At 39.2% G+C, this 15,726-nt stretch overlaps 1 protein-coding gene across 1 annotated transcript; it reads right to left on the reverse strand.

The window, feature by feature from the left end:
* Positions 1-7,034: 7,034 nt before the first annotated feature.
* LOC131820496 (olfactory receptor 10N1-like) lies at positions 7,035-7,973 on the reverse strand. Its single transcript, XM_059156154.1, has one exon. The coding sequence runs from the start codon at positions 7,965-7,967 to the stop codon at positions 7,035-7,037; it is 933 nt and encodes a 310-aa protein (XP_059012137.1). The 5' UTR covers positions 7,968-7,973.
* Between the last annotated feature and the right edge of the window lie 7,753 nt (positions 7,974-15,726).

Genomic DNA, 15,726 nt, shown 5'->3' on the forward strand with positions numbered 1-15,726 from the left:
TTTGAAAAATGCTGATATCTTTTAACTTTTACAATACACTAAGATCCTTAAATTATAGATCAACTCATGAAGGCTATTGCTTAAGCCCTTTATCTACCTATCTATCTATACTTTTAATTTTTTGTGTGTGTGTGATGATTATGAGGGGAGTGAGAGCCAACGTAAGAGAAGTGAAGGGCAAGGTTTCAGGACTTACATGGCAATCAGGGGATGTAACTGGCTGGAGCTACTGAATGCTGCTTTCCTTTCCTTCCCCAGTGAAGGAAGGAGACCTCCTCTGCTAAATCCCCATCAGCTTATGGTCTGCAGGTGGATATCCTGAACTCTTCTCTTTTCAGTCACTTTCAGATAGAATGTCACAAATCTAAATGCACTTTAATTCCTTCGCAGACTCCTGACTCTAGGAGCTGCAATCATTGCCAAATGATTTTAAATAACTTTCTCTTCCTTTGGGTATTAATCCCCCAAGTCAGGGACCCTAATTGAGCAAAAGAGCAATTAGATACTTAGACTAATTGGACCTTAGAAATGAGAGAGAGAGAGAGAGAGAGAGAGAGAGAGAGAGAGAGAAAGAATGCAGGGGAGGAAAATGATTAAAGACTAAATCTTTTCTGACTTCCATTGTAAAATATACTTCAGTGGAATAATAATTTTGAAATATTCGTTTGGTGGTGCATATATCACACACTTAATATGCACATATATGTATTTACTATATATGTCCATGTTATGTGTATGTTATCGTAATAAACAAATTATGTTATTTTACTGCACTGTATGATAGGATTGATTTATTGCAAACAACAGTAACCGGGGGTAACCCAGAGAATTAAATAAATGAGTGGAAAACCAGTCACATGGACGGGTGGAACTAGGGCAGCTCTAGGGCCCTCAGCAGTAGGAATTTATGGAATGGCCTCCCTGAGCGCCACCACCAGATGAGTCAGGCTCAGCTGCCTTTTGCTTCCATGTGCCTCAGCTCCAGATTAAAATCTGAATTCCTTGGCTGGGTCATATGCTTACCTCTGTGGCCAGCATACAGGGTACAGTGGAATGGAGATGGGCAGTTCTCCAAAAGAGAGTGGAAAGGCTTATTGCCAGGAAAAAAAGAGAAGAAGCATGCTAAGAGGCCAAGAAAATACTTAGCTATCACTTGAAGCATCTGTTTTATATTGCTTGACATCTGTTCAAGCTTCCAAGTGAAATTCCTCATATACTCTAGAAGTATTTTTTTTTTTTTTTGGCAAGGAATGACTTACCAAATTTCTCAAATACATTCATTCATTTGCTTATTTGTGCATACATGGATTCATTTGTTCCAACAAATACCGGTTATGACAGGGAAGGCATTGATTATTTGCAAGGAGAACCAGAACAATCTGGGAAATTGTGGTCAGACATAGTCCTTCTGCTCAAAAGCAAGTTTTTTAAGTCTGTGAGGCAAAGAGTTTTTTATAGTCTTAATTTAACCTCATAAAACTCTGATGAAATCTTCTATAGACGAGGAAAGTTAGGATAAAAGAACAAATCATGGAGGTCACTCTTAAAGGAACTAGGACTTGGACTTAGTCCTTAGGACTTTTGGCCATATGGTTTCTGATTTTCAGGGTTCAGTGCTTAAGGAGTGTTTAGGGGGCACTTGGGTGGCTCAGTTGGTTGAGCATCTAACTCTTGATATTGGCTAAGTGTCTTGGGATAGAGCACCAAGGCTCCATGTTCAGCGTGGAATCTGCTTGGGATTCCCTCTCTCTCTCTCTCTCCCTCTACCTACCCCTCTTCTCACCCCTCCCCACTGCTCATATGCACGCTCATAAATAAATAAATCAATAAAATCTCTGGGGCTCCTCTGTGGCTCTGCAATTAAGCTTCTGCCTTAGGCTCAGGTCATGTGATCAGGGTCCTGGGATCGAGTTCCATGTTGGGCTCTCTGCTCATCAGGGAGTCTACTGTCCTACTGCCCCTCCTCCCACTTGTGCACCCTCCTGCCCTCCCTTCCTTCCTCCCTCTCTCTCTCATAAATAAAAAAATAACACTGCTATGTTCTGGTGAACAGGAATTGTCCTTGGTCTCTGCCTGCAAAGAGCTGACAGTCAAGTAAAAGAAGAAAGACATTAATCAAATCATCGTATATATCATTTGTAATTATTTAATGTGGCAAATACTAGGAAGAAAAGTTGAATGGATTGAAAAGTTGTAATGGGAGAGTATTTGTGTTTGCTCATGTTCCTCCTGCCTATCAGAACATAGGTGCACATAATAATTTGTAGCTACCTGGTGTTCCCTGAAGGTCAGGGAGGACTTCCCTGGGAAAATGCCATCTGGTCTGAGATCTGATGAGTGAGTAAGGGTGCAGGAGGGACAAAGCACAGCATGTTCTAGGTGGGGGCAAAGCATGTGCAAATGCTTTGAAAGGGAGCACAGCCCACTTAAAGGACTCAAAGAAAAGAATTGTGAGATCAGGCTTGAGAGGCTGAATGGGAAATGATTATTCAGGGCCCGGCTAGTCACCGTAAAGGTGATGGATGGTCTCTCTCCGAGGAGCTGGAAGAAATGCGAAGAAGGTTTTCAGCAGCATGGCATTAGTGTGTCACGAGAGTGAGGGAATATGAAGAGATAGTCCTAGATGTTGGAGTGAGTTAGAATACACTGAGGGCAACAAATAAGGAGGATCTTTGGGCTACAGAATTTGAGATACTTGGTCAGGAAAAAGGGGAAAAGACAGTCACTGGGGCAGAGAGATGCTACTGAGAATGTAAGTGGATTATTGCCCTGCTTTGGCCTGATCTGATGACGCCAGGACTGAACTTAATATTTTACTCTTTGAATTTCCATACCTGAACATATCCTGAGAACCAGACTTTGATTCTGGGACTCAGGGAAAGCCCCCCACAGAGCTATATTCTGGAAACAGTCAGAAAATTAGAGCCAACTGAGGATAGAAACTAATGAGGATGAGAAACACAGAACCACACCCCATGGGATTAAGACATTTTATTACAAATCAGACACAATTTATAAACAACATAATATGTGTTACACTATTGGTTTTAGAAATGATTGTCCAGTTTTTCCTTCAAAGTAATTGTTTTTTTTTTTAACTTTCCAGTTTGCATAATTAGCCTCTCTTGATCCCATAATGAGATGTCTATTTTCTTTTTTCTCTTGAAAATAGCTCTTTTAACAGTATGACCCAGCAATTGCACTACTGGGTATTTACCTCGAAGATACAGATGTAATGAAAAGAAAGGCCACATGCACCCCGATGTTCATAGCAGCAACGTCCACAATACCCAAACTGTGGAAAGAGCCAAGATGTCCTTCAACAGAAGAATTCCATAATATATAATGGAATATTATTCAGACATCAGAAAGTATGAATACCTAGTATTTACATTGATGTGGATAGAACTCGAGGGTCTTATACTAAGTGAAAGAAGGCAATCAGAGAAAGACAATTATCATATGGTTTCACTTGTATGTGGAATATAAGAAATAGCACAGAGTATCCTGGAGGAAGGGAGGGAAAACTGAATGTGAAGAGAGGGAGGGAGACAAACCCTGAGAGACTCTTGACTCTGGGAAACAAGCTGAGGGTTGTGGAAGGAGAAGTGGGGGAGGAGATGGGGTAACTGGGTGATGGGCATTAGGGAAGGCACATCATGTGATGAGCACTGGGTGTTGTGTGCAAATAATGGATCAATGAACACTACATCAAAAACTAATGATGTGCTATATGTTGGCTAATTGAATGTAAAAAAAGAAAGAAAATAGTTCTTTTAAAAATCAAATGTTATAATCTCATTATAAAATTGTTAAGAGTAGAGAAGAAGCATATAGAAGAAAGTAAAAATCACCCCAGATTGGATGACCCATTTTTAATATTTGGGTGAATACTCTCTTCAACCACCCGTTTATACACAGGTGCATTTATATGAAGATAAAAATTAGGCATAAGTATTCACAATCTTTTTGTTGCTTCGCCTGCTATAGGAATTTTGTCTTTGACCGTCCTGTTCCCTGGACCTTTGTTTTATGGAGTCAGTGTATTGGGTAAGGCAAAGGAAAGATTCATGAATAATAGAAAAGGCCAGAGTAACTTGTGGAAAATAAAAGGAAGAGTTACAGTTGGTTAAGAAAATGGATTTTTGAAGGGCTTGAAGACGGAAATTAGAAATAATGTGGGATAGCTCTCATACATCAGAGGTAGTAAAAGGAAAAAAGCTGGAATAAGATTTTTGGGGCAGTGTGTGTAGAAGGTCAAACATTTGCTTTCAAAGTTACAGCAAAATTGCTAGATTATGTATAGCTGCATGAGGATGGGAGCTAGAATCCTAGTTTGAACCATAAGCAAGCTGTGCGACTTAAGGAAATTTAGCTGACACCCCCAAACCTTGTTTCACATTCTACAAAATGATCTCAGCATTCTTACATAGGTAGATTAGATAATATACATAAATCAGTTTCACGGCGCTGGGTAAGGGGCGAGCACTCAGTGAATGGTAACTCTAGGCAGATCCCTTGAAGGCTACCTCAGGCTACATCTCTTCTCTGCCCACATCAGACTAAGGTATTTAACAATTAAACTGCAATCTGAGAGGGTTCAGCGGTATATGTAGTTACAAGACCAGGGAGAGACCTAGCAAACTAAAAAAACAAAGGATATGTGAAAAGTGGATAATCAGGTTTATTTTTAAGTTGTGGTAAATTACATAGAGCATAAAATTTACTGTCTTTACCATTTTTAAAAGATTTATTTATTTGAGAGAGAAAGAGCATGTGTGAGCAGGGGAAGGAGCAGAAGGGGAGGGAGAGAGAATCTTAAGCAGATTCTGTGTTGAGCGTGGAGCTTGACCGGGGGCTTGATTTAATGACCCTGAGCTCATGACCTGAGCTGAAACCGAGAGTCAGTGCTTAACTGAGGGACCCATGTAGGTGGTCCTATCTTTACCATTTTTAAGTGTTACAGCTCAGTAGTGTTAAGTATCTTTGTACTGTTGTGCAACCAATTTCCAGAACTTTTTGCAAAACTTGTTGCAAAACTGAAACTCTATATTCATTAAACAACTACCCATTTTCCCTTCCGCCAGCCCTTGGCAACCACCGTTCTATCACTTGCCTTTTTGTGACTGGTGCATTTCACTTAACAGCATATCCTCAAAGTTTATCTATGTTGTAGTATGTGTCAGAATTCCCTTCCTTTTTAAGGCTGAGTAATATTCCATATATGTATAGACCACATTTTGTTTACCCATTCGCTATCAGTGGATACCTGGATTGCTTCCACCTCCTGGCTATTCTGAATAATGCTGCTATGAACATGCTATGAATATGAATATCTTTTCAAAAACTAGTTTTCAGTTCTTTCTGATATATGCTCAGAAATGAAATTGCTCAATCCTACGGTAATTTTAAATTATTTGAGGAAGTATCACACTATTTTCCAGAGTAGACGCATTATTTGACATTCCCACCTAGAGTGCACAAAGTTTCCAATTTCTGCACATCCTTGCCAAAAATTATTATTTTCTTTTTTAAGTAATAGCCATCTAAAGGGTTAGAGGTGATGACTCACTGTGAGTTTGGCTTACATTTCCCTAATGATTAGCAATATTGAGCATCTTTTCATATGCTTGTTGGCCATTTGTGTGTTTCTTTGGGGAAGTATCTATTTCAAAATGGAGCTGCCCATTTCCAATCAAATTATTTGTTCTTTTTTGTTGTTGATGAAGTAAGATTTTGAGAAGTGGTTTGCACACATATGTGTGTGTGCCTATGTTTTAAATACAATGTTATGTTGCTTGCTTGCTAAAGTTTTCATATAAGAAAGATTTAAACTGTTTTAAAGGTTTTCTTTCCCTCCAATGCCAAACAGTCATTGCAACACTGATTTAGAAATGGTCAAAAAAGTGGTCAGAGTCCATTCACATTTCAGCTTTTATCCACCTTTAATTTTACTTAAATGTGGACCTATATTTAAATTAGTGTCTATTGTTGTCATGCATTCTAATTATTTCACTCATGGTTTTTTTTTTGTGTGACTAAATATGCAATATATCATAATTTCAATGGTTGAGTGATATTCATTCATTCATTCAATGAATTTACACTGGATTCTTACTATGTCACTGGGTGATGTCCTGAGAACATGAGAGTGAATAAGACAGACAAGAAATCTGCTGAACAAGTATCAATATAAGTATGATGAAATCTGCCTGAAAACACCATCTAAGCTTTACCAGATACCATAGCATTACCCTCAAACTGTTTTTTTTGTTTGCCTATTTCTTTGTTTTACAAAACAAAAACTCTACTATATGAAGGTGACATGAAGATTAGATAGTATCTGTGAAACGTTCATCATAGTGCCCGGAGAACAGGTCATGCTCTATAAATATTAATTAATAGGGGTGCCTGAGTGGCTCAGTGAGTTAGAGCCTCTGCCTTCAGCTCAGGTCCCAGGGTTCTGGGGTCGAGCCCCACGTAGGACTTTCTGCCCAGCAGGAAGCCTGCTTCCCCTCCTTCTCTCTCTCTGCCTGCCTCTCTGCCTACTTGTGATCTCTGTCTGTCAAATAAATAAATGGAAGTCTTTGAAAAAAAATATTGATTAATACTGTTCTTGGCAACATGGAGGAACAGAAATGTTCATAGGCAGAAAAGAATATTCCAAGTTCAGCGAGATAAATGAAAGGAGAGTGATCTGGCACAGAGAGGGAGTAGTGAGGGGTGCTTCTGGGCCACCCCTCCTCACTATGTTCAACGAGACAAAATTGTCCATTAGAGGAAGAAGAAATCTGTCTCCAGATGCATGCTATGCCCCATGGGTTCCTTATCCAGGAACAAGGCAGGAGGATAACATTAGTTGTAGAGTTATTTCTAGGGCCCCAGGGGTTACAGAGATAACAAACATAGAAAATCTTATTAGGAAAACAAAATAGAACACTTTCAAGGAAGCATTTTCTATTATTTAAAAGGAGGAAATATATGGATGATGTTGAGAAATAAATTTCCAAAATCCATTTTAAAAAACCCATAATTTATTCCAGAGAAATAAATACTACATTGTGGAACACTCTTTTCAGGGAACTTTTCACTTCTCTGTTTCTTAAGGAATATATTAATGAGTTCAGCATGGGTGAGACAATATTATTTAATATCTGCACCATGGCATCAAGCAAGGGGTTGGGTGTGCGGTGCAGATAGATGATGATTACAGGACCGTAGGCACAGAGGATTGCCGTGAGGTGGGCACTGCAGGTGGAGAAAGCTTTCCGCCTGCCCTCTGTCGATCGGATTCTCAGAATGGCAATCCCAATGTAAGTGTAGGAGACACAGACACTGAACCAAAGCACTGAAGCCAGAAAGGCAACATTAGTGGAGCCCACTCTCCGGGCCAGGGAACTGTCAGCACAGGCCAGGGGTAAGACAGCAGGAATGTCACAGAAGAAGTAGTCCACCCGGCTGAAGTCACAGTATGTTAACTGAAAGGTGAAGGAGGTCAGGATGGTGGCATGGAGACAACCCACCAACCAGGCTGCCACAACCAAACCCACACAGACCCCGGGTCTCATGATAAGCATGTACCTCAGTGGATAACAGATGGCCACGAAGAGGTCATACGCCATCACAGAATAGAGGCATCCTTCAGCAGACCCAAGGAAATGGTAGAAGAAGAGCTGAGCAGCACAGCCCTCATAAGAAATGGTGTGGCTTTGGCCAGAGAGGTAGAATAGCATCTTGGGACAGGTTACAGATGGGAACAGCATGTCAAAAATAGATAGAAGTCCCAGGAAGAAATACATGGGGGTGTGAAGGGTAGAGGAAGAGACAACTGCTGTAAGGATGAGTGAATTTCCAAGCAGGGTGAAGAGGTAAATAAATGAGAAGATGACAAACAGCACAGTCTCCAGTCCCTTTGTCTGAGGTATTCCCAGGAGAATAAACTCATGGAGCTCTGTGTGATTCCTCATGTTCCTGGAGCACACAAGATGGTGAAAGCATGGATGCAGAAGCTGACTCGTGGCAGACACAATACCAACACATTCATCACCAATATTTTTTTACATTTTTAAAGAAGATTTTATTTTTAAGTAATCTCTACACCCAACATGGTGCTTTCAGTTACAACCCCGAGATCAAGAGTCACATACTTGCCAGCTGAGCCATCTAGGTGCCCCAGTCTTTGTTTAAATATAAATGTGATGCTGAAATTAAGAATTAGGGATTCTACCAAAGATATTTAGGGGGTGGTAAAGCACATGTATGCTTTTATGTCTCAAGATATCATCTTCTTTCAAGAGTACGGATACAAAGCAATATGAAACACTATCATGGCTAAGGTAATGAAGACCTCAATACTGAACAGATTAACATCCACAACCAATTATGTGGCAACAAATGCCCTAAACTTGACTAGCCTGGAAACCTTATCCTCCTGATTCCTTTTCAGAAAGCACCTAGTGTTATTCAAAGCCATTGTCAAATACCCTAAATTTTAGAATGCTCTGAAATTATTACTTTTGTCCTCAGACTACTTTAAGTCTTCTTTATTAACCTTGGGAGTCAATGGCTGTAGTGAGCCTCCTTTTGGCTTGAGAGTCCATGCCTAATGAAAGGAATTTAGGTACACAATGAAATGTGCAGTATCTAATTCCCAAACTAGAAAAGATAAGATGAACTTTGAACATCTTCACAACTGATGGCAACTCATTGTTTTTTCTTGCTGGTGGAAAAAAGTCATGTATGTGATAGGTGGAAGTAGAGAGCTAAGGAAGAAGAACCAACCTTCCTGAGGAGAAGGAAAAGGAATAAGTCATGATTGGTGCAAAGTTTGTTGTGTAATAGTACAAAGTTCCCAAAGAGGGTAGGGACCCAAGAGGGTTGCCATTTTGGCATTCAAATCTAGGGGTTTTCATAAGCTATTTTTGGGAACTATCTTGAGTATCCTGAATGTGGGCCCCTTGTGGATTGACTGCTAAGGTGTGCCAATCGGGATTTTGATCATGCACCTGTCAGGTTCTATTCATGTGTTAATGGTCTTTTGGGCTAATATCTGGAGATTAACTGCCTCGACTTGTGATAGTGACCAAAGTTTTATGGTTAATTGCTTTGTTTCAGGATGTTTTGCAGAAGTCTCTTCTACAGAGGTTACTAGACAGGATACTACTGTGGTCTTGCCTAAGTTGTAAAACAGGAAACTAGTGTGGTTTCATTTTAGCTGTCCCAGCTCCCTGTTTTCCTGTTGGGGACCCTGTCCCTGACTACCTAAGTGTCCAACAAACTCCTAAGAATACGACATATTAAAAGAACTTGGATTAGAGATCTAAAGACCCAAGTTCAAGTTCTGATTTTTGGTGGTGTGACTATGGATCAGCAACTTAACATTTCTGAACTTCATGTTCTCATCTATAAAGAAGCAGAAAGCACTCCCTGTACCAGTAGCCTCAACCTGAATTTATCATTCCAACTAGGCCATTATGAGAATGAAAGAAGGAATTACTAATAAGGCAGTACGGTAGTGGTAACATAGGAAACTTTCTGCCACTTCACTGAGTAATCTCAACATTATGCCCCTCATTTCTGTCCACAAATCTGTATTTTGATATGCACCACTGTAATTGTGTTCCTTGAAATGTGGGTTATTTTTCTTTTTTAAATAGGCTCCATACCCAGTGTAGAGCACAATGTGGGGCTTGAACTCACAACCCTGAGATCAAGAACTGAGCTGAGATCAAGAGTCATATGCTTAACCAACTGAGCCACCCAGGGGCCCCAAAATATGTGGTAGTCTTGTAACTATGCCTGGTATATAGTAGCTACTCACTAAATGTTTTTGATTAACTGAGATAATATTTATTTCTCAGAATTATTGTAAAGACTAAATATGATGATGTTATGAAAGATCTTGATACATAATAAAGTGCTATATAATGGTTCATTATTATAATATTTATTATAGAGGGTCTCATGCTAAAGAATTTGGGAAGTTGTTACCTGCATGAAGATGATAGTCAGTGTCTTAATGAGGCCCCTATAGGAAATATGGTACAGGAGGCCAAAATAGGTATGGTGACCTATACCTGAGAAATACATTTTTGGAAAAGGAGAAGGAAAGGGAATGTGTATGAAGAAATATATTAAATCTTTGAAGAATTTGAAAGAGAACCAGGAGAATGTGTTATATATATCTTTGTATCATAAAGATTATTTTCTCTGTGCCATAGAAATATAATTTCTTGGGGTGCCTGGGTGGCTCAATGGGTTAAGCATAAGACTTTTGATTTTGGCTCAAGTCATGATCTCAGGGTTATGAGATCAAGCCCCATGTCCAGGTCTGTGCTCAGTAGGGAGTTTCCTTCTCCCTCCCCCCCCCGAACTTCCCCCCACTCAAATAAATAAATAAATCCTTAAAAGAAGAAATATACCTTCTCCATATCAGGAAATATATCTAATTTTTAAATTCGAAGCAACTGTGTGGTGCTTGGAACATGGAAGATATGACTTAAGGCATGGGGAACATAAAAGAATAAATGAATGCATTCCTGAATGCTATTTGATAGAGTGATGGAGGAAAGGATTCTAGTCATTGCGTAAAATGAGAAGGAAGCCCTCAACTGTGATTTCTTCCAACAATTCTTGCTACCCAGGACTCCAGAGTTGAGAGTAAAGTGAAAAGTTGAGAAAGATGGGGAGTTGCTCTGAGACTTACATGATCGAATTGTCATGACTGGCTCAAGTAAGGAAAACAAATTTCCCCCTCCTTTTATCTTCAGTTTCTTCTATAGAGGTGTGGGGCTCTCCATTTCAAATGTTGTCTTCCCTAGGTGCCATGGAATTGGACTCGGGCGCTCTAGCTGTAGACCTCAACTGGTCTTTTGCATTCAGACTCACTCAGAGGGAGGATGCTATATATTCAACAACTGTCCTATCACCTAGTGTGATTTCCTCAGAGTTAGCAGAAGCAAAATAATCTCCTATCTGTGTAGGATTTTCAATTACTTCATCGTCCCTCTGGAGCCCCATCCGTGATGTAGTCCAAGACCCAGGGAACAAGAGCCCTCTGAGCACAGGGAGCAATTAAATGCTGGGTGTTGAGAGAGTTTAAGAGTGAAAAAATAGTACATGGTAATCAAGATAAAAAGGAATTAGGAGTCAAAGAACTTGTGGAGCCACCAACCACCCCATTTTTCTGTTCTGAGTAGACTTCCCATGGAATCCTTTTGTCCTTTACAAACCTCAGAGATTTGGCTGCTTCTTTGTCATTTCTTTACCCCCTTTCCAATTTCTACCTATTCCCTTACCTCTTTCAGTTGTAGATGACATTCTAGCACGGTGAAAACATATCCACTTTGGAGCCAGAAGGTTCTGGTATGGAGAAGAAGCCTGTTTCTCATTAGCTGTAAGTCCTTGAGAAAGTCAGTAGTTCTTTCTGAACCTTAATATAGCCATTTATAAAATGGAGTTATAGTATTTCACAAGGTGATTGTAAATGAAATAATGCTTACACAGTTCCTGATATAAACTATTTTCTCCTCTGATTTTTATTGAAAATAGATGGAATGCAGACTTCTCTTCATTATTAGAATCTTTGCTTTTTTCCCCCCTTACTCCTGCCCTACCCAATCTTAGGATGAAGTTTTGTTTTCTTTGTCTGTTCGCTTAATTTTTTGTTTGTTTGTTTTGCCCCTTTTTTTAGTTTTGCTTATTTTAACTACTAGTAATTATAGTGAGAGACATGGTGAGTAACAAAAACAAAACAAGCTAATATTTCTAGAGTTAATAAAAATGTAAGAAATTTAGGAATCCTTCTCATAATAATAGCCTGTTCTCTAAAGAACCTAAATGATAGAAGACTTCCAGACTCTCAGCATTTAACCAGGCCAACCAAGAAAGGGAAAAATGCCCCAAGAAAGGGAAAGTGGAACTAACATTTGAAGAGTGCCTACTTGTGACAAATGACTTTAAAAATCCTATTTTATTTAATTCTCCCAACATACGTATAGGGTAAGTATTATTAGTTTGCTTCACAAATGATGTCATGGATCCCACCAGAGAAGTTAAGTGGCTTTCTCAAGATTCCACAACTGTTCAGTAGTAGAGGTAGGCATCGAGCCTAGACTCACAGACTGATTTCAATGGCAAAACCAAGTTGGTATTAAAACATCAGAACCTGATTCCTAGTTTTCCTCAAAATTTTTGAGCCTCTGGATGAGGAAGGTATGCCTTCTTTTCATCCTCAGGGATTTAGACCCAAGAGCTTCAACCTGCCTATCTCCTTTTGTACTTATTTTTGCTTGTTTGTCCAAAGTATATTTGCTTGTCGTCGATGACAATTACTACTGTTAAACAATAGTCAGCCTCTTCTAAGGAGTTTCTGACGAGCAACTAAGTGGCTTTGTGGCGGCAGTCATTAACCCTGTGTGAAATTAAAGCTGCTCATCCTACTGTGTAAATTACTTAACACTGGTTTCTTTTCTTTTCTTTCTTTCTTTTTTTTTTTTTTTTAGATTTTATTTCTTTATTTGACAGACAGAGATCACAAGTAGGCAGAGAGACAGACAGAGAGAGAGGAGGAAGCAGGCTCACTGCTGAGCAGAGAGCCCGATGCGGGGCTCGATCCCAGGACCCTGGGATCATGACCTGAGCTGAAGGCAGAGGCTTTAACCCACTGAACCACCCAGGTGCCCCTTAACACTGGTTTCTAGTAAGAATTTAATATAGAGTAGCTAGATCTGTATTTTTTTTTCCAATCCACCTTATTGCTTATCTACCCATTTATGATAAGTTCCTTTAGGGCTCGGTTTTCATGTGATCTCTTCAAGCATAAAATTTGCAAGTTAGATAAAAATGATGGCTATTAATGGCAATTGTTATCACTGATAGGTCAGGTAGTAAATGCTTATAAGACTTGTGTACATTTCTGAGCATTTATCCATTTGGTCTGTTTGAAATCTATTTTACAATAGCTGTGATAGATAGCAATCACAAGACCTAAGGGTATACAACCATCAGCATTTATACGTATTTATTCATTAATCAAATAATTTTATGCATTTTAGGCACTTCTTTACTTAAAGGATTAAAAGTTTTAAGAACACATAAAGGGCTCAAATATGATAAGAACAAGAGGAAGTCTTAGATGAATCACCAATGAAACATTAGAGGAGAGAAAAGAACAACAGGAGACTTCTATGAAACTCCATGATGATAAGAGAGATAGATAGGAAGTAGGAAATAAGGCGATGGCCAGAACAACTTGTTCAGACCTTACTAAGTCTCCCTCTTTTTTTAAAAGATTTTATTTATTTATTTATTTATTTACTTATTTACTTATTTGAGAGAGAGAGACCACATGAACAGGGGGAGGGTCAGAGGGAGAGGGACAAGCAGACTCCCCACTCAGCACTCCCCACATGGTGTTCCATCCCAGGGCCCTGAGATCATGAACTGAGCCTAAGCCAGACAGTTAACCAACTAAGACACTCAAGTGCCCTGTGTTAAGTTATTTCTATGCAGTAACACAAACAGCTCTTCTTTCAGGAAGAGAAAAACTGTGGAAAGAACTGGATGGAAATAGGCAGCATTCTATGATCAACACACACGGGCATAAACAGAGTCTATGTGTTGTCTTGGTAGGTACCGAAATGGATCAGACACTGTTCTCATAATTACAGACCTCTCTCTCATTTTCTATCAATATGCTTTTCATATTCAAAAGAAGTTGTTGGCTTTAAAAGTTTACTCTTCTTATTGATCATAATCAGATATAGGGAGGTGAAGGAGCGTGTGGCACAGAGCCCAGATAAGTGTTATGAATCATAGAGAAATTCATTACTTTCTCCTGTAAAATCTGTGTTAATACAGTGGTTCTACTCCATGAAAGCCTCGGGGATTTGGGACCCTTCTGTCTTGTGGACTTTCATTCTTAGGGGTTCTCACCCTAGTCTCCATAGTCCAAAGTGGCTCAGAATGTATCTGCATTCCCATCAGTGAATAGGAAGAGGGGAAAGAGAGGAGGTCATAATCTTTTCTTCGAAAGGGTGTGGTTGCCTATGTCATTTTTTATTTCCCATTGGCCAGAACTTAGTCCTAAGGTCACACATTTAGTTTTAAGGGAGGCTGGGAAGTGTCCTTGATTCTGAATGGACATAGACTTGGCTCAACTTGGGGTAAACTTGAGAGTTGATATTGGAGGATGCTTAGCAACATGCAGTCTCAAGGACAGATTTTTGGGTGAAGAAACCTAATCTAAAGTAGGTTGTGTTTATTCTCTATTATATTACAAATTTTGTTTTCCTTAAGCATTTATACTATCAGATATTTTCTTTTTTATTTACTTGCTTATTTGTTTATTGAATATTTCTTCCCCCTGTAATGTAAACTTCACCTAGGAAAGGGTCTCTGTGTCTTGTTATTGCTACAATGACAGTTTTTAGAACAATGCCTTGCCTACAGTAGAAGTCCAATAATTTTATGTTGACTAAAAGAATGAGTAACATTTTCTCTTTTACTCTCTGATCATTGGATTCATTTAATAGTCTATATACAAAGAGGGAAATTATTCACTGTGTTTATGGAAAGTATGAATAAGCAGATAAATAAAATGTATTCATATTTTTAATGGCTATAAAGGTCTGTTTAATTATGTCTATTGTGCCAAGTACAGAGGTCTTTCATATAAGTGTCCTTCTGATAACCAGCATCATAGGTATGTTTCCTGATTCCGTTCCTTCCAACCCAGATGCCATGCAGAGTCTGTGGCAGATGTCTAGTTTTAATTTCTCTAGTTCAGCTGGGTCAGATGATAAACTGTCCGTTTTTCCAGCATCTCCCTGTTGTTGACCAGACACTGCAGCCAACAGAAGTTAGTCAGGAGAAACAATACCAGATGTGATTTCTACCGAAAGCAAAGGGTCATTCCCTTTCACAATTAATTTGGTACATGTAAGGAACATAGTCCCAAAGCTTAATTATGATAAAATAGAATCTGTGCTTATATTGTGCTTCACTATATGTGTGTGTGTGTGTGTGCACACACGCGCGTGCACACACACAGACATACAGACACACAGATATCACATCCATTAAGATCCCTTTGGTCTTTAGTAACAACCCAGAGAAGTAGGTATGCCATTATTTTCATTTTGCAAATAAGATAAACTCAGAGAAAGTAGATGGGAATGACATTGCAGAGACCAAAATTAACCTGAGTTTTCATACATATATTCTCTTGAACCTATACATAGTCTCAATGGTAATATGATTCTTTTAAGTGTCAGATTTAGCATCATTTTGAAATAGAGAAGACATAAGAAACTTGATTGCTTCTAGTATCCTTTAGCCAGAAAATGAGCATAGATGTTCTCACTTAAATTGTTACCCCCACCATCAAAAAACCCAAAAAACAAAAACAAACAAACAAAAAAATCCCAAACCCAAACCAAACACCTTAATTTTATGATCCCAATGAAAACCCATAAACCACCCATGATTGGCAGACTTGGTCCCTGTAAGCATTGCCCTGTCTCCTCCTCCTCCTCTCTGGCCACCCCTTCCCCCCATGATGTTAGGAAGGATGTTAGGAAGTCAATGATATAATGCCCATAAAGGTCAGGGCCTATCACACAGTATTATTAGTAGGGCCCAGTGCACAGTAAGCCCTTGATAATTAAATCTGTTACAGAAAGATGATGTGATCTGATGTGATTGTTGCTCTTCAAGCATTTCACT

The sequence above is a fragment of the Mustela lutreola genome, chromosome 1 (assembly GCF_030435805.1).
Source record: "Mustela lutreola isolate mMusLut2 chromosome 1, mMusLut2.pri, whole genome shotgun sequence".
NCBI lineage: Eukaryota > Metazoa > Chordata > Mammalia > Carnivora > Mustelidae > Mustela > Mustela lutreola.

Coding starts and splice junctions, on each gene's coding strand:
- LOC131820496 (XM_059156154.1), bottom strand. CDS start 7,967: ATGAGGAATCACACAGAGCTCCATGAGTTTATTCTCCTGGGAATACCT.